The sequence below is a fragment of the Microplitis demolitor genome, chromosome 9, assembly GCF_026212275.2.
Source record: "Microplitis demolitor isolate Queensland-Clemson2020A chromosome 9, iyMicDemo2.1a, whole genome shotgun sequence".
NCBI lineage: Eukaryota > Metazoa > Arthropoda > Insecta > Hymenoptera > Braconidae > Microplitis > Microplitis demolitor.
Window position 1 is genome coordinate 14,271,766 of NC_068553.1, and position 26,343 is coordinate 14,298,108.

At 35.7% G+C, this 26,343-nt stretch overlaps 1 protein-coding gene across 2 annotated transcripts; it reads left to right on the top strand.

Annotated features, from left to right (window-relative positions):
- Positions 1 to 105: 105 nt before the first annotated feature.
- LOC103568607 (intermembrane lipid transfer protein Vps13D) lies at positions 106 to 25,722 on the top strand. Of its 2 annotated transcripts, XM_008545539.2 has the most exons (9): positions 106 to 475; positions 3,416 to 6,310; positions 9,660 to 16,051; positions 16,116 to 16,308; positions 19,369 to 19,551; positions 19,622 to 19,852; positions 20,069 to 20,095; positions 22,333 to 22,493; positions 23,868 to 25,722. In XM_008545539.2, the coding sequence occupies exons 1-9, from the start codon at positions 379 to 381 to the stop codon at positions 25,668 to 25,670; spliced, it is 11,982 nt and encodes a 3,993-aa protein (XP_008543761.1). In that variant the 5' UTR covers positions 106 to 378; the 3' UTR covers positions 25,671 to 25,722. The 2 variants fall into 2 exon arrangements, with proteins under 2 accessions (XP_008543761.1, XP_014296256.1); XM_014440770.2 differs by lacking the exon at positions 20,069 to 20,095.
- The last annotated feature ends 621 nt before the right edge of the window (positions 25,723 to 26,343 follow it).

The window sequence follows — 26,343 nt, forward strand, 5'->3', positions numbered from 1 at the left end:
ACACCTCATTCAAAAATTGCGCACAAAATAAAAGTGATCCGCCATTGAAGCCTTGCGCGCGCACAATATTTCGAAATGTAAAAAATACTCCAGACAGAAAGATAATCGAACTTTGTAGTGAACTAGCCAACAATGTTTATTTATAAGCCAGTTATTACTAAATCACTGAATTATTTAAACATAATAACTTGTAAAAAATGTTTGTTTACCATCAAAGTATATAAAAAATAACGTGTATCCAGTTGACAACTTTGAAACTCTCCTAACTACAACAAAAATTCAGTGTTATTCTAACCTCCACAGTATATAAAAATGTTTAAATAAATTATAAAGTAACAGTTAAAACTATTTAGACACAATAATTATTTGTTATTAAAAATGTTAGAAGGCCTAGTAGCCTGGGTACTAAATAATTATTTAGGAAAATATGTCGAAAATTTAAATACCGATCAACTCAGTATTGCTCTGCTGTCAGGTAACCTCTTGTAATTGCTTAATAATGATTCATTTAATCTACAAAACCATCAGTAATTAATAAACTTTTCAGCACTTCATTCGACTATCGATTAATTGTTTTATTATACACCAGATTCATCTTTTTTTGTTTGCTTATTTTAATAAAAAAATATACATGTATACTTAAATATATCATAAAAAATGTTCGCCAGAATTTTCTAAGCCATGTCCTGATTTTTAAGGTGTCCAGAGTAATCCGGACAGGTCTCTTTTTAGTCAAGCCTTTGATAACGTTTAACTTTCAGATACTTTCAATACTTTCTAATTAAAAACTGATGATCTAATTTAGAATAAGATTCAATTACTTTATTTTGTTATTCGAAATTAATTTATTTTCTTTATTAGGTATATTATAGTTGAGGCTCCTGGTTTAAAACACGGACAATAAACATTTTTCAGCTTTTTCAAAAATCACTGATGAGAAAAAATAATAACACGGACTAGGATAAAGTGAATGGTTATGTCATTATCATTAAAAAAAAGTTTCACGTGGGATTGTATGAGAATCCATATAGAATACATGGATTTATATAGGAATCTATTTATTATCGACACAGAAAAAAAAGATTTCTTAGCGCAAAAAATTTTTACTTCAAGAAAATTTTTACTTACCCTAAGAAATCAATTGCGTTATAAACTGAAAACAAAAATTTTCTTGGAACGAAAAAAAATTTTTGCTAGTCCTAAGAAATTTTTTGTTTTCATTTCACAAAGGAAAACTTTTTTTGCGCCAAGAAATCCTTTTTTTCTATGTATAGAAAATGACTTATTCTTGTATAGGAATACATACAGATTCTTGCGGGTAACTAGATTTCTGTACAGAAAAGTCGTATGAGAAACTATAAGTACTTGATGTGAACTTGTGAATATTTTTAGGCCAGTTTTAATCCTAATTCAATTTTTAACTCGATTTCACTCGCAACTAGTAATTGAAAAAAGCTCAGTTGTGATTTTAACTTTCACTATGTTGACTAATTTTGAATGTTATCTAAAAAAACATTCAAATTTTAAATTGATTGTTTCATTTCTTCACCGGTGGTATATTTATTAGAGTGCTCCAAAAAAATCAATATTTTTTTTTCGGCTGTTGTAAAAAAAGTTTCTATACATCAAAAAAAAATCCTGTCGAAAAGACAATTTTTTATTTTAATTTTAAAAAGTGGCGCTCGCTATTTGAATTTTCCTATGCTCATAGGATGGGAATTTTATTTCTTTTATAAGAAATTCTATAATTTTATTTGACGTTAAGGGAGGGATAGGATTTTCTACTATTGAAAAAAATTTTTTTTTGTCTTTTCTTATAGTTAAACTCTTTAACTTAAACATTTCAAGAATATATTTCCAAAATTTCAAGTCAATCAAAGTAACCCTTGCCTCATCTTCCCCTAAGTTGAAAAAAAAATTTTTTTTTTTACTTTTTTTTTTTAAAACTTCCAACGCGTTTTTTTCGAAAGTACTTTTTCCAAGTCCGTGATCACTGCCATTTTAAAACTACATGACCGATTCATTTCAAACTTGGTACACACCTTCTACATATAAAAAACCTCCCTCCAACGTTGAGATGGAGATTTTTTTTTTATAGTAAAGATTTTTATCACCCCCAAATGACGGAATTCTTCGTGAAAAATAGCACTTTTCACTGTACATGACCACCAAAAATGTAGAAATGGAAAAAGAAATTATCAGAAATCGTTGGGGGAAGGATTTGATGATACTTGAACTAAATTTTAAGGGTAACTCGATTTCACATAATTTTTAGCTGAGATACAGTAATCACCGCTAATCGTCTTTTTTTCAAAGGCGTCCTTGGGAAAGCTTTGTTACCAGCATGTTTGTGGATATTTTCGCGTAACAATTTCAGGGAATGTTCTTGAAATGACACTTAATAATGTACAAAAGGTTTAAGTTAATTTACTCTATTCATATTCGTAAAAAAAAACCGTTCATAAAGCACCTTCAACGCTTTGGCGCTTGAGCCGGCAAAACTGTATTCAAGTATCTGCGTATTTGTATCCTCCCGAGTAAATATTTGTTTAATCATAGTAAATATACTTCTACCGAGTAATATTTTCTTGATTTAAGAATTTGTACACTTATTTTAAGAAAATATTCTCGGTTGAAGTAAATTTTTACTAAGATTAAACAAATAATTTTCTCGGGAGAGTACAAATATGCAGATACTTGCATACAGTATTTTTTTTTCAGTGTGCTTATAAACCTATCCCCCCCCCCTTCAGGAAAAAAGCTTGAGTCATGAATTTTATCAAAATATTTCCCTAATTGTTTGTAATCAATTTATTTTTAACCTATCATTAAACTCAAAAATGTACTTTAGTACCACAGACAGAATTTTTTATTAATAAATAAATAATTCAAAGTAAAGAAATCAATAAAAATTTATTTTCAATAGCCAGTAAAAATTTTTTATTTACTCTCAGATTTGAATGAGATAAATTTATACTAGATTTATAACCCACTCGTCAGATCGGACTAATTTAAAAAACAACCGGATTTTAAATTTAATTTCTAGGAATAATCCTGATTAAGAAAAATCATTTGAAATAGTTTAAAACAATTTAAAATGATTTTAAATAATTTGAACCGACTACTACCGTAGAACCTCGTTATAAGACTATTAGTTTCTCTCTCAGACTATTGCGATATCTGGTTTATAAAAAAGAATGATAGTCTTATAACGAGGTCCGACTGTATAGAGATGTATACTTAGCATGGATTAAATCATTTATCTTAATGAGGAAAAGTAACATTTTACTTTAAATCCTGCAAACTTATGGTAGTATTCCGTTAATAAAGTAAAATTTTATTTTATTTCAATAATTCAATGATTTTAAACCAACCAGACCTTAATTAATTAATTTATTAAATTTTTAATTTTTAGGTGAAGTTGAACTAGAAAATTTGCCGTTAAAAAAAGAAGCACTACGTCATGTAGGATTGCCGATTGAAATAAAAGCTGGATTTATAGGGAAAGTCCGTCTGCAGGTGCCAGTTCGTCAAATAAGAACGGCGTCATGGGTGATCGCCATCGAGCAGCTGTACCTAGTAGCATCACCAATAAATTTAGACGACTACGACCAAGAAACGGAGGAACAGATCTTCCAAGAATACAAGCACAGTCGACTCGACGCATTGGAAGCAAGATGGCGAGCTAGCAATGAACGAGACGCGGGGTACTATGCGGCCAGTTACAGCTCCTGGATAAATTACGGCACATCCTTGGTCACCAATATCATAGAAAATCTCCAACTTAATATTAAAGATGTTCATTTGCGATTCGAAGACGTTACGAGAAAGCCAGTGGCACTGGGTATCACAATAAAAGCCCTCTCGGCTCAAAGTTGCGACGCAACTTGGACACCTGGTTCAACATCATGGAACTCAAACGACGCATCATTCAAACTGATGGAGCTGGATGGTTTGTCAGTTTACTGGAACCATTTGAATCCAGACCAAGTCTTCGGGAACCTGAGTCTTGGAGATTTGGCTGTCGCAATGTCAGACACCAAGACAGCTGGCTATGTTTTATCACCAGTGAGTGCTAAAGCTCACATAAAACGCGATCGATCGGAGAAACCGCTTAGATCGGTGTTACAACCGCGAATTGTCGTTAATCTTCAGTTAGACCAGGTCCCGCTGTCACTTACAGACGTCCAGTATGAACAAATGGTCCAGTGTATCCGCGAGCTAGAAAACATTGACCACAGACGTCGTCAGCGTCGTTGTCGTCCATCAGTTCCAATCGTGAGCAGTCCGCGTGATTGGTGGAAATACGCGGCGCGCTGTCATCTAGGCAAAGATTCTCTTAAACCTCGTATGACCTGGGAAGACGTTTTGCAACGTGGTCGCGACAACATTGCCTATGTAGATGCTATCAGAAAGTTACTGGACACTCCTACGACAATCCTGCCTCCAGATATTAAATCCCTGAAAGATAAAGTTGAAAACGAGCGAAGTTTCGATGATCTGCGTGTGCTCAGAGAGCTGGCAATGGCCAAAGTCCGACCTCCAAAGCCCATTGAACCAACGACTAATCCAGAAGCTCGCGGTATTCTTGTCCAGTGGTTCCCTCAATGGTGGGGCTGGTACTCGAAAGCTCCAGATCAAACATCAACGCCCAATTCTTCAGCATTTGACGGTGAATTACTTGACGTACTTGCCGATACCATTGACGACAACACTCTCTTAAGACGTGACACTGTATTCGGACAATTTAATTTTACTTTGACTAAAGGAGCCATCAGTCTGTGTGCGGAAAAAAATTCCACAGCTCTTGCTGATGATGAAACAACCAAAGAAACTAAAAAAATAATAATGGAATTACAATTTGAACGGGTTAATTTAAGTTACGAATCAAGACCACGTTCTGGATCGCACAAATTTTCAATAAGTCTCGGCGCGCTTTATTTACACGATTTCCTAACAGAAAATTCCATGTTCCCCATATTAATACAGCCGCAAACGACTGGCTCTTCAGTGCGCCTAAGAACTTCTTCAGACAAACTAACGACTACAAATCAGCCACTCTTTGAGTTAATTTACGAAAAGAAACCGCTGCATATCACAATGGACCACTCGCTTCATTTGTCAACTAGGTCACTGGATATCGTCTACAATCCTTCGGCCTTCCGATGGCTAGTGGATTTTATCAGCAAACCACACAAGAATTCATCAAATCAACGTCTGCAAGCAATGAAGCGCCGCACTCGCCGCCAGTTGATAAAGAACTGGGAGCAGATATTAGAAGGTGATTTTGTCTATCGCTCATCCTGGGACTTACAGTTCAATATATCTGCACCTCAAATACTGTTGGTAGAAAAATTTAGTGACTCTACTGCAGCTGTCGTGGTGGTTGATTTCGGTAGGTTACATCTGACAAATAGTATTGGTGATAAGAAAGTCGTTTTACGACCTGGCTCACCCAATAGCGATGAAGACAACGAAATAAGTGCTAAAGATACCAGCAAGAAAATAGAAGTTGGTGCTGGCGATGAAGATGATGATGAAGATGAAAGATTCCAGACTCCTTGTTCAACGCCACCAGGTTCTCAAGAAAATGGAAGCGTCGCGGAATATCAAATGATATCAGAGACTGCGCTGCATCACAAACTGTACGATCAGTACACGATTGATCTGTCAGATCTCCAGATACTTGTGGGTAAAGTTAAAGACAATTGGAAACATGCGCGTACACGTGGTATGAGCACGCTTCATGTGCTTGAACGATTTAATATATCGCTGCAAATAGAACGACGCGTTGTTTCAACGATGGACCCACAGTACCCGTCATTGACGGTGTCAGGAAACTTACCGCGGTTGGTCGTGCATGTGAATGAGCAGAAAGTGGAAGCGATTAGATCAATGTACCAGTTGCTGTCGACCTTCTGGGAACCTTCGGAACTGGCGAAGCCGGGGATCGGAAGTGAACCGGAGAGTCCGAAGAAAGAGGAGAGCGACCGGACGATGTTACACGCGATGATGGTGCAATTTATAATTGACCAGATGACATTCGAGTTGCAGAGTCGCGGACGCAGTGTCGCAGAGCTTCAGGTCTCTGGAGTAAGGGCTGCGATGAGCAAACGGCTGGCTGACATGAATGTTTCATTGTCTGTTCACGGATTGCTGCTAGTTGATGCTATGCAAGAATATGGCCCGGATTTTGAACTCTTGGTTGCTAGTCATAAGCACGTGGGCATGGATAGTGTTTCCGGGAGCTTGAGAGACTCGGAACCAACTTCTCCGACGTCTCCAGTCTCACCAGGTTCACCAGATCCAGGTAAGTTATTTTTAAAATCTTTTTACGTAATTAGTTTCTAAGGTGGCCATGATAACCAGGGTGGCCAAAAAGAAATGATTTCAAAATTCGCTGATTTAGAAATTTGATTCGTATCATTTAGATATTCAAAGTTTTTATTTTATTTTCATTTTCAATAATTAAATTTGATAATTAAATCATGTGAGAAACCCTAAAAAATGCCTATAAAATAAATTAGTATTGCCTACTTTTGATTATTCGATGTCAAAAATTTATAAGTTAAAATATATAATAAGAAATTTTATGATTCAAATAAATCCAAAATACACTGGTTACAAAAATTAAGGGATACTAAAATACTTTCAAGTTTTTTAGTAATTTTCAGCATTTTGTAACTCGAAGGAAAATCGTCGTACAACAAAAACAATAAGTCAAACCGTAGCTTCAAGTGTCTAGTTTTCTGATCTAGTCTTGAAATTTTTTTATTATGCACGGTTTTAAAGCAATCAAAAATCAATGATAATTATCGAAAAAAATTTATTGAAGCTCGAAGACCGATTATAAGACGAGCAAAAATTTGGTAAATTTATTTTTGGTTATTGTTTAGATGTATGGCTCCACACATTTTTCAAGGTTCCAAGTGATTGCACATTAAAGATCTATAATTACACTTCTTCCACGTGTTCTACTACACGGCGGAATGAATTATCTGTACGAGTTTTTGTCTCTAACATGTGATATCTATCCGAACCTTGTAACTAATGTGCGCAAAATTGGTAAGAATAACATAAAATCATGTAGATTTTCAAAAATAAATTTTTCTAATAATAATAATAATATAATTTATTTAAAGTCGTAAGATGGAGGGTGGCGATAGGAAGATCTATCTAAGAGTTACAAATAATTTTTGAACTCTTGTAATAGTGAAAATCAGCATATTTGTGTTATTAGGTGTACAAAAAAGTTCTACCCGTTTTTCAAAGATGGAGTTATCTAACAGCTATTTATAGGTTAGCTATGAATACGTATATGTACATGCACAGCTGTTTGTACTCTTTAAATTCATCAAACTTTTAATATATTAATCTTCGATATATATATTTTTTTATTAAGTTAAAAATGGAAGTAAGTAATGAGCATATCCGCCATTGTCTTTTATATGAATTTCATCAAGGAAAAAGTGCTGCTGAAGCTCAAAGAATAATCTGTGCAACTTATGGTGACAGTGTTATTGATGACAGTACTTGTCGAAGATGGTTTCGGAAATTCACAAACGGAGATTTTAATTTAAATGATAAACCACGCTCTGGAAGACCTTCAACAATCAGTGACGAGAAATTGGAAGAATTACTGAATCAAGATTCTGCACAAACACAACAAGAACTTGCGAAAAAGTTAAACGTTACTCAACAAGCTATTTCTGAAAGATTACATGCTTTAGGTAAGATTCAAAAAGAAGGAAAATGGGTACCTCATGAATTAACTCCAGAACAATGAGAGAGACGAGTTGACACCTGCCTGTCGTTGCTTTCACGACATAAAAAAAAAAGTTTTTTGTGGAAACTTGTAACAGGGGACGAAAAGTGGGTTTACTATGAGAATCCTAAACGTCGAAAACATTGGGTAGACCCAGGACAACCAACGACATCAACACCAAAACGTAATGTTTTTGGGAAAAAAATATTGCTTTGTATTTGGTGGGATGAGTGGGGCGTGCTATATTATGAGTTACTCAAACCAGGAGAAACCGTTACTGGAGAACGCTACAGTTGTCAATTAAAAAAATTAGCAGATGAAATCAACAGTAAAAGACGATTTGCGGGACAAAAACCTCGACCAGTGATACTGCAGCATGATAACGCCAGGCCTCATAGAAGTTCAATCGTCCACCACACTATAAATGATTTACAGTGGGAAGTTTTACCGCACCCGGCGTATTCACCAGACCTTGCACCGTGTGATTTTCACCTATTCCGTTCATTGCAAAATTACTTGGCTGACAAACACTTACAAAATGAAAACGAAATGCAAAAAACAATAGATGATTTCATTTCGACAAAAGATCAAGCCTTTTATCGCCGTGGGATCCATCAGTTGCCTGAGCGTTGGCAAAGGGTAGTAGATGCTGATGGTGGTTATTTTGATTGAAATTTGTATTTTATTTAAAATTTTTAAATATATTTTTTTTTGACAAAAAACGGGTAGAACTTTTTTGTACACCTAATATTTCAATATTTTTAAGGTGTACAACAGCTCACCTAACATTTTGTTACAAGTAGTTTGGACGGTATTCGCCTCCGTTTGCTAGTATAGTGTCTGGCTGAAGCCTACAACACTGTTTTACGCCGGCGCATACTAGTAAGAGATGTAGTCTAAGGCAAGAGTCCGTTAACATAGCCTTACTGATGAGTCCGTTAACGTACTTAGGACGAAACTACATAAATTATGGCAAACAGGCATATACCTTAAGTTTTGGTGGTTGACTTAAGAGTCAATACATAGAATGAAAAGAAAAATATGCCAAATAGTGCAGTGCAGCACGGAACTGAAAAATTTCAATGAAAAATCCAAAATTTAGGCATTTTTACACCTTTAGCATACACTTATGCCAGATTGATGCTTATTAAACACCTAATTAAGCAAAGGCAATTTTAATCCGCCGACAAATGCTTGCGGTTGAAATTGGTTTCAAAGCCATTGGTCTATTTTTTGAATTTTGCTTTTAAAAAACGGGTGGAGTCACGGTTCTACACAATTACCTTATCTTTCGATAGTTTTCTTAGGATTACTCCGGAATCGCACATAATAAAATTTTAAAGACCAGATCAGAAAATTAGATACTTTAACCCTTTCCCGAAAGTGTGTGTCGAAATGAATCGGTGTGAGCTCTACGGAGGTAGCACTAATCAAAGTTCGTCGTTAAGGCTGTGTGAGTAATGGTTTAATCGCAGTAGTGCATGCATGCGCCCCTTTCTACTATTTTTTCTGCTCCTTCTCTTCTCAACAGGCTAGCGCTCTCTCGCTTTAACACGAAGACGTACGATTCAAATTGAGAGTAGAGACTCAAGGTCAACCTGGAAAGGATTAAGCTACAATTTGCCTTTTTTTTTGTCGTACGACCATTTTCCTTCGAGTTACAACCTGTTGAAAATCACTTTAAAATTTGTAATTTTTTTAATATCCCTTAATTTTTATAACTAGTGTATTATTGAAATTTTGAACGGTCATAATATAATTCCCGGATACTTTTCGGAATTCCCTTATAATTTCCGGTTTCCCCGGTTTGTGGCCACCCTGATAACGTTAGTTAACCACCAGCTAGAAAACCATACTATGATGATGTATATTATAACTGACATATCTTTCTTAGGTCTACCGAGACGTTTAACATCACCAATAGCTCTGACCCGCGCTCTCTCTAGCCTGGCTTACGATGTAAAAAATATGATGTCTCCTCGGAACAACTCTCTGAGCGGAATAGAACAACTAGACAACGAAGCGTTGATAGTAATCGAGCTGACTTTGGTAGAAGACTCATTAGAAAATCTCCGGGTAGCCAACATCCAATTTAACAATCTTGACATCATAGCGAACCAAGAAACTATCGTCGAGCTCGTGGGTTTCATTCGACGGGTCTTACCATCTAAAGAACGGAGCAAGAAGATCCAACGTCAAGACTCTGTCGTAAGTCAATCGCTGTCAACAACTTCAACGCGAACAGAAATAACTTTTGACTTTCATCGGCTCAATGTACTCTTGCTCCGAGCAGTAATGCACGAGAGTCATCTGATAGGACAGAAAATAGCAACAGCTACCATGTCAGATGCTCGTATCCAAGCAACTTTAGCGACTAACACGTCAATATCTGGATCTCTAGGAGGTCTACAAGTCTTAGACCAAACGCTGATTGGCAAAACACATCAGCGGATCATCAGTGTAGGACGGGATCCTTTGGTAGATCCAGTTCACGCACCTCTGGAACACTTTTCTTTGTCAAATCAACCAGAAGCATTTAGGTTCTCAGCAAGTCGTACTAACTTACAATCATCATCAGTCGTAGAAGCAGACATATCAATACGCATTGGTAGTGTCTGGTATACACACGCTCCTCACTTAATATCCGAACTGCGATCGTGTGCCGACGAATTCAAACAGTACATGAGCAATCTAGCGCGTTCGATTGGTGCAGCTGCTACGGACATGGCGATAGGACTAGTGCAAACAGAAGACTGGAGTGTCCCGCAACGAAAACGGCTGCCTAGCGTCTCGTTGATCGACGGAGACAACCCAGCAGTCTTGCGCCTTAAACTAGACGTCGTATTAGACAGCCCGGTAATCGTTATCCCGCGGGCTTCTCACAGTCATCAAGTATTTGTCGCTCATCTGGGCACCATGTCTTTGCAGCACGAACCCTCTGCTGATCTCATGTCCAAGCAAACTGCAAGCTTAGAGGTCCGGGACATGAATCTTTATTCTTTAGATGTTACCGCTCGCGTGGGAAATTCAACAGTAGCTTTACCACCACGTGCTGAAGACACATACAGTTGCAAAGATTCAGGACGTCCTATTTTACACGACACTTCGCTTAAAATTACAATTGAAAAGGTCACTGCTGCTAATTCATTGCATGGATCGTGTTTTTTTATTGATCAGGATATTTCAATTTCTTCGCAGCCGATTTTTCAAGTCCACGGTGTCATTACAACTCCACTAAAGGTATCGCTGTCTCGTACACAGTATGAACAATTACTTGACACAGTGCATGCGGTATTTTCATTCCCCCACTCGCGAGAAGTTGTGATCCAGCCCGAACGCATTGAAACATCAGCAGAATCTTCATTTGAATTATTATTAAAAGTATTGTTCGAGCTACCGACCTTGTGCATTCAATTGAAACAGGATCACTCGGAGCAACCATTAGTCGAATTATCAATGCAGGAATTTGTAGTCAAGTACGAGAAACTTCACAAGCAGGAATCAACTACTCAAGTATCTTTAAGATCATTGTTGATGGAAGACTTGCTTTGTCCAGTTGGTTCGCGACATCGCTGTATGATGCAGTCATCTGCTCCCACTCGCGCTCGTTTGCCTCTCGGTGTGTCTAAATCATGCCCAGACTTTGCCTACAACTGTCGTAAGTGGCGAAGTGAGTACAGTCGCGGAAGTCTGCCCGATCGGTTGGAGACTTTTACCCTCTACGGGACAGTACCAGCACACTGGAGAAAAGCTTCCTCGCTGGTTGGAACTCCCAATACCCCGCCACCCTCCCCAGGTGCTGTTACTTGCGAAGAAAATCTTGTGCTCATCAGTATAACAATGACTGAAATTCATCCCGAGGGTCTAGAATCAAACTCACGGCCAATTCGCCACAAGACGGTCACTATTGATTTCAATTGTCTTGACCTGATAGTCAGTGTCGAGTCCTGGATGATTGTCCTGGATTTCTTTGGCATTGGAACAAATTCTAATCATCATATAACAATACACGCGGCACCGCAACCAGATTCGCAAACTGACGCTACTGAAGAAAACATTTACGAGTTTAAATCGGAGGTTGACATTGAAGTTCGATCATTAACGCTGGTACTGACTCGTACTGACCGCGAGATCGCCAAAGCGAATATTTCAAACGCCAGCACCCGGATAATCAAAGCATCAGGCAAGACAAAAGTATCTGGATCACTTGGATCAATGTCTCTATTAGATCTTACTCCTCACGGACGCTTTTATCGTGAAAGATTTCTGTCATCTGGCAGAAAAGCTTTGAATTTCCAGTACTCGAGCTACGAGAACGCGCACAAGCTTCCTTATGACGCAAAACTAAAACTCCAGATGTCTGCAGTCCACTACGTGCACACTCAGCGCTTCGTAGCTGAGCTCCAAGCGTTCTTTCGACATTTCTCACAACTCAGAGACATTATGAACAATCTCAGAGCTGGAGATGTCGTTGTTAGTGTTCAGAAACAGCAAGGAACTCGTCTCTCCTTAGAACTTCACGCTGGAGCTCCAATAATTCTCCTGCCAGTAAGTTCCCGTAGTGAGCAGCTCCTAGTTCTTGATCTAGGAGAATTGACTGCCGCGAATTCATTTCACGTGTCCGAGCAAGACTCCCAGTGTCTTCTAGATGTTATGTTACTGGAGTTAGTCAACATGGACGTGTATACAGCCACCAGAGTTAAAAGTGACCACGTGGAGACGTCTATTGACAACCAGACTCTCATCGGAGGATTTTATGTCAACAAATTGGGTCCGTCGCTCCTTACAGACAAATGTCACTTGAGTCTAAGAATTGAAAGGAACTTGGACATTTACGTGAGTCGTGAGATACCTGATCTAAGTATCCAGGGCACTTTGTCTACAATGAATTGTGCTATGGACCCAGCCCAATATATGTTAGTACGCGGACTACTTTCTTATAATATCGGCGAGAATCTCGATGACATACGTATGTTCCTGGATGACTTACAGGATGTCAGCAGTTATTTCGAGGAGCCTGTGACAGACAAAGTATGGACGCGCTCTTGTATCATTCTGGACATCGTCAATGTTACCGTTAAATTGCATCCTAATCATGGAATAGCCGCTCTCGCGTGTGTAAATTTCATAAAATCACGTCTGACACTCGATTCCCTAAGTGATGGTTCTCAAGACATTGATCTAGTATCTCAAGAAATTCTTGTTATAGACACGCGATTTCAGGACGAGCCGGTAAACAAACGTTCAAACGTATTCACGAGCATTCTACAGCCACTAAAAAATTTTGCTGGCATCCCAGATCGTGTACAAGCTGAAATACATCACAGGAGACGTAAAAATAATGCCGCTACTACTATTTTATTGCACAGTATGCGACTGACGGCTATTCTTGACTGGTGGGAAGCAGTAAAAGACTTCCTGGTACTAAATTCTACGGAACCAGAGCCAACTCAAGCTCCGGCTGCGATAGACAGCACTGATGATACTGCAGCCAATACATTGCCCTTTGAATTAAAATTAAATATCACTGACTCAGAGCTAGTAATTGTCGAGGACACGTCACTCTGGGACACAAACGCGGTGATATTAAAGTGCACTGCGATCCTGTCGTTTCGATCGCTGCCACAAGATGATGAGAAGCCTCTGTCATGTAGTCTTAGCCACTGCGAACTCTACTCTTGTATTCTAGGGATGGAAGAAGAAACAGCTTTGTCAATAATTGATCCAGTAGGCGCTAATTTTGAATTAACCAAAGAAAAATCACTTGAGATCCAGCTTCAGCCGTTGAGTATTAAGCTCAGTTATCATGACGTCACTATGTTCAGTAGAATGCTAAGTTCTTTACCGAAGCAAACTCTCTGGGCAAAACAGCAGTCTCAAGGCCCGCCTGCAAATGCTAAAAGTCATATAATGAAACTATCTGCTCTAGGATTTGCAGAAACTGACTGCGAGGCTGCGCTAGATGTCTGCAATGGTCAGCTAGATGACGCAGCACTCTGGTTAACTCAGAACGCGACTCCTAGTGATCATACTAAGATGTTCCAGGTAATTGAAATAGATTCGAGTTGTTTGAGAATCTGTATTATTGACGACTGTCGTGATGCTGATGTTCCTCTTGTAGAACTTGCACTTGTAGACTTTTCTTTGAGGCAAGTACCAGATGGACAGGCTTGTCTTAAAGCTACCTTTGGTATCGATTACTACAATCGTGTGCTTAGCGGCTGGGAACCTTTCCTCGAATCCTGGAAGGCTACAGTCCAGTGGGAAAGTATAAAAAATTCTGTAAACTCCCGGCGACTGCACGTCCGAGTTGATTCCGAGGATTCAGTAAATGTGAACATAACTTCAACGTTTGTTGAGTTAATGAAACTAGTAAAAGACAATTGGACCCAAGATTACTCAAGTTCCAGCCAAAAGGCGGTCTCACTCCAGCTCCAAAACTACCGGCGACGATCTCCGTTCGTTCCCTTCGCTCTGAAAAATGACACGGGCTCAAAATTGTGGTTCAAAACTTTCATAGCAGTCGCTGCTGAAGTTTCTAACACGCGATTCAACACCGCGGACTTTGTCCAGCGTGACAAGACATGGACTGAAGTAGCTTCTGGAGAAACTATCCCGTTTACTTTCGAAGAACGTGGGAAACTGAGACACCAGTCGACTCACATCGCGCGTCGCCATCAAGTTGCGGTACTGGTTGAAGGCTGGCGTCCAGTTGATCCAGTGACTGTAGATCGGGTCGGGGTTTATTTCCGACATGCCAACGCAGCAGTGACGCACATCGAGAGCGTTGTTACCAAAGCACGAGTTGTTTTTACCGTCGAACTTGAAGGTTCTGCTCGCAAGCTAGTGACAGTTCGTTCCGCGCTCCAAGTTGTTAACAAATTAGCGTATACTGTTGACATAAGACTCGATAAATCACTTAGTTATGGATACGGAGCGGCTATAGCTGGCCCTAAAACACTCCAAGTTCCAGCAAAATCAATTATATCAGTACCAATTACTCATACAAATGTACAGATGAGTTTGAAGCCTCAGCATCCCAGTCAAGTGTTTCAGTACTGCATGGAACCAATTGATTGGACCCTTGCTAAAAAGCCCATGGAGATTATCGAGACAATAACGACCTGTCGTACTAATCAAAATAATATTTTCAAAATGTGTGTTGCTGTGAGACGTGAAAATTATCCAATGGACAGTGCCAGTTGTATTTTACCAGCTCATACAGTGTCTCTGCTGCCTCCAGTCACGTGTATCAATCTACTACCGCATGAGTTACTGTACCAAGTAGCTGGGGAGAGTGGCCGAATACCTCCAGGCAGCACTGCTGATTTATACAGTATCAATTTACAAGAAGAACAACTAGGGATTGCTTTCCAGCTTGATGGTTACTCTGGATCAGGTACACTTACTTTAGGACAAACAAGCGGTTCCTATGCATCGAGAATGAAACTAACTGATGCTGCTGGAAGGATATTATTTCTCTACGCAGCTGTGGTCATTGAAAAAGGCGCAGCAGTGAGGATCAACATCACCGCACCTTACTGGATCATCAACAAAACCGGACTGCCTCTAGTTTTCCGTCAAGAAGGAGTTGGTACTGAAGCTGCTGGACAGTTTGAAGAGCATGAACGTGCGCGGATGGTTGCTCCGTTACTTTTTTCGTTTAGCGACGAAGAAGCAAGTCGGACATTGTCAGTCCGCGTAGGAACGAACGTCCATCCGCAGGGAATAGCTCAGTGGTCACAGCCGTTTCATTTACAACCAGGAGTCCAGGTCCATCGATTGAGAATAACTTTGAGAGACGGGAGACCTGATATCGTTTATCTGATTGGCGTCGCCACGCGAGCTGCCCGCGGAAGATACCGTGCTACTACGGTAGTAACTCTGTCTCCGCGGTATCAACTTCATAATAGATCTTCGTGTACTCTAGAGTTGGCCCAGAAATGTTTTACTACTACAGTTAGCCATCCGGATGCTCAGGCTACGTATATAACTGCCATGCCTGACTGCCACATGCCCTTCCACTGGCCTAGACTAGACAAGGACCAGCTGCTCTGCGTCAGAGTCATTGACGTACCGAATTGCATTTGGTCTGGCGGGATTATCATCGACGGGAATCATTCTTTGACTATTAATATCAGAGATACTGCTGGTAAAATGCACTTCCTTCGAGTTGATGTTGTTCTACAGGAAAGTACTTACTTCATTGTCTTTACTGATGCCAACACCATGCCACCGCCTATTAGAGTTGATAATTTTTCAGAAGTTCCGTTGGCTATTAATCAAGTAATTTTTTTTAAATTCAGTTATAAGTTTTTGAAACCTGGTTAATGAAAAAATTAATTTTTAGGCTGATATACTGGATAATTTACAATGGACAGTAAGACCTCATTCATCGGTACCGTATGCTCTTGATGAACCAACTCAGGCAGCAAATTTAATAGTAACTGCTCCAGGAGGTGTTACTGCTTCGTACGATCTCAATGTTTTGGGAGAAAACCGCGGATTGACTTATGAAAATTTTATTTACATCGCATTTAGTGGTAATTATTTAATAAATAATTGATACGTTATGTTATGAATTATGCAGGACCTTGAAAAAAATAGTATGGTATTGAAGAAAAAAAAATTAATTTAAAAAAAATCATTTTTTTATTCTAACAAATAGGGTAAATGCACCAATTATTGACCGGACCCCAATTAGTTGACCGATGTGTATAAAAGTTAAATAATTAATATTTAACAAAAATTTTTTGGTTTTAGATGTAATTTAAATATAAAATATAGTATTTAATCTTCACAATAAAAAATAACGCAGAGCATTATACTTTGACAACCGCGATTAAATATATATTATGTGTTTGTTAACAACGAGTCTAACTATAAACCGGTCAAAAACTAGGGTACACTTGAAAGGAGAGTGCTTTTTACTATGAAATTAATGACATTTATTGATTAAATATTAAATATTTTTGTGTTAATATGTTAGTTAAAGATCAGATGTCAACTTTTATGAATAGTTGAAGTAAAATTATGAGTTTTAATATTATTTCGAGACCGGTCAATTATTGGATCTGTCAGAGATCGTTTACCCAGTAAAAAATTCATTCGGTCATCTATTGAAACTTCTGATTTTATCAAGATCCAATAAATGACCGCATACTTATAATTAAGAGTCCCAACCTCAAAAGTAGATCTGTCAAGTACTCAAAGTACTTCAATTATTCAATGTTGTAGTTAATGTAAATATTGTTAATGTAAAAAGTATATTCGTATTTTAAATAATATTTGAATTTTTTTTTTCGGTTAGTTAAATTAGTTTTTTTCAATATTTCAGTAAGTCACCATATATGTTCCTAATTGAATTTTATCTATTTTATTTTACAAATCTGAACTATTTACATCAGAAAATAGATTAAAATGACTGAATCAAAAAGCAAGAAAAAAATCGGTCTGTCGGTTGACCCTGCGGGCCAGCCCCAAAACTTCCCGCATATTTCGAGCTCCTTGAGCTCAAAAAATTGTTGCGGATACATTTTCGAGCTCGAAAATACTTTTGTATCCTTTTGTTTTCGAAAAAAAAAAAACGTTTTTTACGATTTTTTCTCAAACGATATCTCCCCTTGAACGAATTAACCGATTTTGATGTTTGAGGTGGCATTCGACGCAGCTTATAAAGCTTCAGAGCCCAGTTGATTTTGGAATCAACCCATCGAGAACATAAAAAGTTATCCAAAAAAAAAATTTTTGAAAGAAGTTTATTTTTGGAATATCTCTAAACAGTCCGTACCGATCAAGTTTAATTTTTTTTCAGCTTCAAGATATTCGCAAGCCGCGTCGAATGACACCTTGATGATCAAAATCGGTTCATCCGTTCAAAAGTTATAGATATTTACATACGTACGTACATACATACATATACTCGGACATCATCGTGAAATTAGTCAGGATAGCTTCCTAGAACCTCAAAACGTCAAGATCTCTTAGAAATTCGATTTTCGAAAATCGGACTGAAACCAAGAGCTTCCCGAATTTTTGAAAATTTGCAATTTTCTTAGCGGGAAGTTAAAAACTTTAATCGGTCAATAATTGGTGCATTTACCCTATTTAAAATCAACTATTTTTAAACTTTAGAATAAAAATAAAAATAGTCTCAATTATTTTCTATATTCAGTAGAGTGACACGAAAAAACTGGCTATTTTTTTTTTCGAGTCTCTTATAAAAATTTGTTGGTTTAAGATATTTTAAGAAGATTCTTCAAAAATCAGCTCGATAAAAAATGTTCAAGAGGCCGCTCGCGAATTTTGAAAATATCAAAAATGATCGAAATTCGACTTTTTTATTTCAAATTTTTTTTCTCTTTCGTGGCAGCTATAGTTAATATTTGTAAAATCATGACTACGCTGAATACTTCAGCCCAAAATTTAAATATTTAAATCTCGCTTAAGAATTTTGAATGTTTCCGAGTGCTGCCTTTTGGACATTTTCGAGCGACCCTTAAATATTGATAATAAAGCTTTTCGATTTTTTCACCATCAACTTGCATCACAATAAATGAAAATATAACACGAGAAATAGAAATAATAAGTTATTTACATACTCTTTTATTTGTTAATTCAATTTTTAGATTTTTTTTTGCTTATTCCAAACTTAGCAAATTTTATTGTTTAAGACTGCCCTGTATATTTTTGGTTATGCAAAAGTTATATTTTATTGAAATGACAACAATTGAGTTATAAAAAAATACAAAAACTAATTCGAAGTATTAGTTACAATTTATTAGTTAATATTCGAAATTTTTGAACGCCGTTTAAATATTTAAAATTTGGGCTGAAATTTTCTGCATACCCAAGTACCCAAGTAGCAAAGAGTCAACTTTAAGATGTCTTAAAGATGTCTTTTAAAAGGACAAGACAAATTTTTTTTTGTCTCAAAGTCATCTTTTTTGGTATGAATACGATATGCAAATGTTGGTTCTAGAGACAGAGACGAGTTGTGTTGTTTTTCCTGTCTCATGTCTATGGAAAAATCGTTTAGATGACTTATTTTATCACTATTTGTAATTTACTTTTTGTCGTCACTTATGTTAAGTCTTTTAAGTAGATATTTTTTCGGTGACATAAATTTCTGATCGTTTTGTCGACATATTGATGCCTTATCGACAAGTCAAAAAGTAGCCTAAAAACAGAGATCTTATAAATGTCTCAAAGGCAAGTATGCTACTTGGGCAGTCGTGATTTTAGAAATATAAACTATTGCTGCCACGAGAAAGAGAAAATTTCGAAACAAAAAATCCGAATTTTAATCAATTGTGATATTTTCGAAATTCGCGAGCGATCTCTTATAAATTTTTCATTAAGCTGATTTTTGGAGAGGCTTCTTGAAACATCTTAAATCAACAAATTTTCATAAAAGACTCGAAAAAAAATAGTCGGTTTTTTTGGGTCACCCTAATATTTAATTTGCGTTAAACTAAACTTTTTTTATGTAAAAATTATCTCTTTAATCATTAATTCTGTAACATCAAAATTCCACTAACGTATAGCTCATAATTTATAAATAATAAAATATAAAATAATGATTGTTATTTATAAAATTATAGGAACATTTAAAATAGACGGAGATCTAGGTACTGGAGAAGGAGGTCTAGATCCACTGGATGTCGAAACACAGAGACTAGTACTAGAAGCTGGACCTGGTGGTTGGGTAGCATTAAGACGGAAACAATACGGCGCCAGATCACAATTATGGAGAATGACTGGAGATGGACAACTTCAACATGAAGGTTTTTATTTTATTTTATCTATTTTATTTAAAATAAATAACCATTTTAAATTAATAATTTATTGTCTCAGGATCAAGTCCACCACGTGATAAACATTCAAGAACACCAGACACCGTTCTAGTACTTGATATTGCTGGTCCAGCACCTCAACCATTTAATTATTGTGCTCTAGCTCTACGCAGACCAGATCCACGGCGCAGATCAACGCAGACCTGGAAATTTACCGACGACGGACGTCTTTGTTGTGCTCATAAAAATATGTGCGTCCAATCTAAAGACGGTTTTATGGGTTTATACGAAGGTAATCGCTCTAATTATTTAGATAAAAGTAATTAAATAAATAAATATTTAATTTAATTTAATAAAATTATTATTTTTGTGTTGGCTTAGTTGCTTAAAAAAGCATTTTAAATTCATTTTTATATTTGTGAGAGATAAATTATTTATTATTTATGAAATTAACTATTAATTAATTAATTAATAGATAGTAAAGAAAAAAATATATAAATTTTTACAGGCGGCAGTGTTGCCCGTTGGCAAATGTGTACGTATTAAGTCTAACGGAATATATAAAATTATTTTAATTTATTAATATTAAATACATAATCCTAACACTTAACAATTAGGGTGACCACCTCAAAATTCCGAACAGTCAGAAGACAAATATACTTTATTCACTAAATAAAATCTCAAGAATTAACAACAAATTGATATATCATTATTTTATTTTACGTCAACATAGATAACAATACATAAAATTGAATAAGTTCAAACATTTCTTACGTCAAATTATCTATTGTTTTTATATTTTTAATCTAATTGATTCCTGGGTCAAAAATAAAACATGATTTAGACTTAACTGACTTACTAGTCACGATTTGAGACGAAAAAGTCAAAATTAAGGTGAAACGCGAAAAGCATATTTTACACTAAAAAATACTGCTGGCTCTTGACTTGCAGGGTGGCCACAAACCGGGAATATCGGGAATTATTGGGTAATTTAATGCAACCGAGAAATATTATGAAAATGTTAGGGAATTTCGAAAAGTATCCGGGAATTAAATTGTGACAGTTCAAAATTAAAAAAATTTTTAATAATACACTAGTTATAAAAATTAAGGGATATTAAAAAAATTTCAACTTTTCAAGTGATTATCAACAGGTTGTGACTCGAAGGAAAATGGTCGTATGACAAAAACAAAAAAGGCAAATTGTAGCTTCAAGTGTCTAGTTTTCTGATCTGGTCTTTAAATTTTTTTATTATATGCAGTTCCGGAGTAATCCTAAGAAAACTATCGAAAAATAAATTTACCAAATTTTTGCTCGTCTTATAATCGGTCTTCGAGCTTCAATAAATTTTTTTCGATAATCATCATCGATTTTTGATTGCTCTAGAACCGTGCATAATAAAAAAATTTCAAGATCAGATCAGAAAACTAGACACTTGAAGCTACAATTTGCCTTTTTTGTTTTTGTTGTACGACCATTTTCCTTCGAGTTACAAACTGTTGAAAATTACTGAAAAATTTGAAATTATTTTAGTATCCCTTAATTTTTGTAACCAGTGTATTTTGAATTTATTTAAATCATAAAATTTCTTATTATATATTTTAACTTATAAATTTTTGACATCGAATAATCAAAAGTAGGCAATATTAATGTATTTTATAGACATTTCTTAGGGTTTCTCACATAATTTAATTATTGAAAATGAAAATAAAAACTTTGAATATCTAAATGATACGAATAAAATTTCTAAACCAGGGAACAATGTGAAAAACTTTATTCGAAAACCGGGAAATATCAGGAAATTTTGAAATCATTTCTTTGTGGCCACCCTGACTTAGTTGAGCAAGTCTAAAGTAAGGTGAATGACTGTCGTGCTCAAAGTGAAGTCGAATAAGTTCCAACTAAGATAAAAAAAGATCTGCAAGTTAAGAAAAATTTAATTTATCTCAAAAAAGTCAAGATCTTATCAGAAAATTGTCAGCAAATCTACACTGTCAAAAATTTCGGTGTAAAAATGGACCCGGAGAACTTTACACAGCCGTGTAGTGTGAAATAACGGTGTAAATTATCCACCTGTGTAATTTTAACACGATGTAATCTACTTTTTTTATACCATTCCGTGTTACTCGTTGTAATTTTAATTAATGAGCAACAAATAATATTGAACGTTTTTAACTACTTACTCATTAACTTTATTAATTTTATTTGCATATTAAATAGTATTTAAACATTTTAATATTTTTCTTAACGCAAAATTATCATAAATTACATATATACACACTTGGCAGCGTAAAAATTTTCAATTCACACCCCCAAAATTTAAAACGATATTTGATGTAATTTTCTCACCAAACTTTTTACACCAAGGTATTTACACTACACCGGGTCTAAGAAATTTTTTACAGTGTATAACTTGACAAGAAAATAAAGTGAAGCAAGCCTGAATCAAGTTTTATTTTTGACCCAGGTTGTTGACTAACTTACAACATGAACATGATACACATCATAGAAAAATCAATTAATTTTGTTAAACAATAATTTTATTTACTGGATTCGGGAGATTTTATTTTAAAATCGAAATTCGGGAGAAACTATGCGATTTCTGGAGTCTCCTGATCAAAACGGGAGAGGTGGGAACCCTTTGAACAATTTAATGAAACCAAATAAAAGACTCACTAATTTTCATTTCACATCACCGCTTATTGCGATAATTAATCTCATTCATTTATTAAGTGTCAATTATTTATTACATAAATTTATTTTTATTGACAGGGAGTGAAGCTGTACTAGGACCACAGACGCATAGCAGTCCGCCACCAATTGAGCAACGCGTTGGCAGACAACGTCTACGTCCTGGCTCGGGATTTTTGTCAGTACGCGTCACGACTGATGGTCCGACGCGTGTGCTACAAATTTTGGATATTAAAGAACGAGTAAGTTGGTATTAGTTGAGCTTGATAATTTAATGTGACTTCTAGAGGTTTTTGGGATTGGGAAAATTTTTGAAGAAAAAATGAGTAGGATTTGGAAGTAACTGATGACATTCCGCGTAATATGAGTACCAACAACAATAGGTTTGGGTGAAGTGATAATTCTATGATTTATTTACTAATTAATTGTTTATGGTTTAAACATCTTTATGTTGGTATTCATTTTACTCGCAATCGTGTACTCTGTTTATAGAAATGATTGATTTCTCTAAAAAATTAAAAAATAAATCTAGTATCTTAATTTATTTTTTTTTTTTTTATTGCAAGATATTAATGTGAATATTCACTAGAGAAAATTATCTTATTAATTCAACAGTTTAAGGCCATTCTCAGACAGTACTTCCCACTTTTTAGAAATATTCAATAGTCATAACATTATTTAAATTTTATTAATTAATTTCAAAAAAATTAAAGCATTAATTTAAAAAAGGACAACGTAGTCGTAATTTTGGCGAGATATAGATTTAAAAAAAAAATACTCACACTTGTTATCAATTAGGAATTAAATGAAAATTGGTAAATAAATTTTAGCTTACAAAATTTTAATATTCAAATTATAAAATTGACATAAAGATTTTACTGAAGTTTATTTTCCAAATTTGGTTCCTCCCAATTAATATCAATTGTAAGTATTTTTTTTTTTTAATTTATACCTCAGCGAAATTGGCCTTTTTTCAATTAACGCTTTAACTTTTTTTTAATTAAATATCCAAATTTTAATTCTGTCATTACAATTGAAAATCATCGCACATTTTAAAAAAGCAGGGGCGGGCAATGTCGAAGAATGGCTTCAAAATTTCGATAATTTATTAAAAAAAAAGTTAAAGCATTAATTGAAAAAAAGGGCAACGCAGTTACAATTTCACCAAGATCTTGATTTTTAAAAAAATTATTTACAGTTGATATCAATTAGGAGTTAAACGAAATTTGAAAAATAAATTTCAAAATTTTCATGTCATCATTATAATTTTGGAATGTCAAATTTTTTAAGTTAAAATTTATTTACCAAATTTCATTTAATTCCTAATTGATAACAACCGTCAGTAATTTTTTTAAAAATCTATATCAGGGAGATGTAACTGCATTGTCTTTTTTTCAATTAATGCTTTCATTTTTTTTAATTAATTAATAAAGTTTAAATATTGTTATAACAGTGCAAGATCATTGAATATTTTTAAAAAGTGGGAGAAGAGAGTACTGTCTGAGAATGCCTTTAATAAATTTTTTATTAAATATAAAAAAATAAAAAACCTCTAAAAATCGTAAACTAATAATTTAAAAAAAATAATTAATTTAATTACTCAATTTAATTTTCAGAAAAAGACATTTGCACTCTTAGAAGAAAGAGACTGGTCCCACATTGCCGTAGCCCAGCGACCAACGCAGGTAGAAGCCGACCGCACGTCATCCGAGCTGCAATTAACCATCGCCCTGCCTTCAGGACTCGGATTGTCCGTAGTATCCCGACGGCCCGTTGAAGAACTTCTCTTCGCTCGCATTGCTGGTATCGCCTTCGACCTGCTCCAGACCCCTTACAACTCGACCCTTAACCTCACGGTCTCTGATATTCAGATCGACAATCAGCTCTTTGAAGCCCAGTGCACCTCAGTCCTCTATATTTCCCGCACCTCCCGTACGGAAACTAACGACCGGCCAGCAATCGAAGTCTCTATGGAAAAACTTCCATCCAAGAATCAGAATGCCGAGATCTATAAGCATCTCATCGTAATGATCCGGCCGCTTTGCGTCCATCTAGAAGAACGATTGATCCTCAAACTCGCTGCCTTCTTAGGCACCAACCGCACCGACTTAGAAGCTCCCGTCGACGAAAATGATTTCAAAGCCCAGAGATTTATTTCCGAAGTATCAGCAGCCCACGCCAAACGATATTACTTCGGTCTTCTCAAGTTGGTACCCAGCCAAGTTAAACTAAGTGTCCTGACCACCACAAAATTACCTCGAAGTCTTCAGTCAATCAAACGTAAACTAGGATTGACGTTAATTAAATTCGAGGATGCCTCCATAGAGTTGGAACCGTTTGTAAAAAAGCATCCCTTTGAAAGCAGCCAGTTTTTGATTCACTCAATAATAAAACACTACAAAGATGAATTGAAATGGCAAGCGGCAGTTATTCTTGGAAGTGTTGATTTCCTGGGTAATCCTCTGGGTTTCGTAAATGATATCTCCGAAGGCATGTCCGGATTTATACGAGAAGGAAATGTCAAGACATTAATTAAAAATGTAACTCACGGATTATCAAATTCTACTGCTAAATTATCTGAGTCTCTATCCGATGGACTGGGACGCGTTACAATGGACGAGGGTCACGAAGAAACGCGCCAGAGAATACGTTCCCAAACAGTTCACAGTGGCGATCATTTTGTTGCGGGTCTAAAAGGTCTAGGCTTTGGAGTCCTCGGTGGATTGACCAGCGTCGTAAGACAGACCTACGACGGCGCCGCAAATGAAGGATTTCCCGGATTTATTGCCGGTTTTGGCAAAGGAATCGTTGGTACTTTTACAAAACCCGTTGTTGGAGTTTTAGACTTTGCAACAGAAGCTGCTACTGCTATCAGAGAGTCCAGCAGAAGTGCTCACAGGACTATTCCTAAAAGACAGCGGTTACCTCGAGTTGCCAGCGGACCTGCTGGACTCTTACCGCCGTACAATCCGCAGCAAGCTGAAGGACAAGAGTTTCTTTACAGCATTAATGAGAGAAATTACAATGAATTGTTTGTCGCGTGGGAAAGTTTGTGCGGTGGGCAAGAAAATTTGAAAGTACTGGTGTCTAATGAACGAGTGAGAATTATTTGTGGGAGTAGCAAGACTGTGGTCACTGAAGTTGGACTTGCGGATCTGGTACAGTGTCAGGAGACGAAGAAAATAGAATCCAATGGATCGGTAATTTATTACATTGAGCTGACTTCAAGAATTGACTCGGGTTTGATTAATTTTGATGCTCCTGAGGTACTGAGACGACCAAAAGTTAGATGTGACACTGATGAAATTGCCAAGTGGGTGTCCCAACAAATAAATTACGCTAAAGGAATGCACGAAGAGAAAAGTCTTACGCTCATGTCATCTGATAATATGCTCGATGATATTTATTATTATAAGTAAATTATTTATTTTTCAATACATACGTAACTAATTTATAATTAATAATAAATATTAACTTTAGTAAATAAATAAATAAATAAATAAATATATATATATATATATATTTAGTAGGGCTGTGAATTAGAATAGTCCAAAGGAAAATAAATTAAATTATTTTAATAATTAATTTATTATAATTGATTATTGTAAATAATCATGGATAATTTTTTTTTTATTTAGTTACATTAATTGAAAGCATACTTAACATAATGCATTAATATAAATATTTTTTTTTATTCTTATAATATTAATACTGACACCAAATAATAATGTTTAGTTACCGGATTATTAGTTGTCTGTAAATAAACAAAGAAAACTATAAATGTAAATATACAAATATTTTTTTGTTTATTGATAAAATTACTAATAATAATAATAAACTGTAAATAATTAATATTACGAAATTTTTGTAAGAAAAATGTAAATAAAGTTAACATTCAAAATAAAGATATTTTTTTTTGTTTAAAGTTAATGAGAGAAAGACTCAAGACATCTTTACTCAAATCAGTGATAATTTTATTCTGCTTAAAAAATATTTCAATTATTTAAGGATAAATAAATTGATGGATTTATTTTTGAAAATTTTTTTTAAACCCTTATAAAATCAGTAAAAATTTTTATAGAATTTATCGTT

Coding starts and splice junctions, on each gene's coding strand:
- LOC103568607 (XM_008545539.2), top strand. CDS start 379: ATGTTAGAAGGCCTAGTAGCCTGGGTACTAAATAATTATTTAGGAAAA. Junction 19,552..19,621: donor TGGACAACTTCAACATGAAG/GTTTTTATTTTA, acceptor TTATTGTCTCAG/GATCAAGTCCACCACGTGAT. Junction 22,494..23,867: donor TTTTGGATATTAAAGAACGA/GTAAGTTGGTAT, acceptor TTTAATTTTCAG/AAAAAGACATTTGCACTCTT.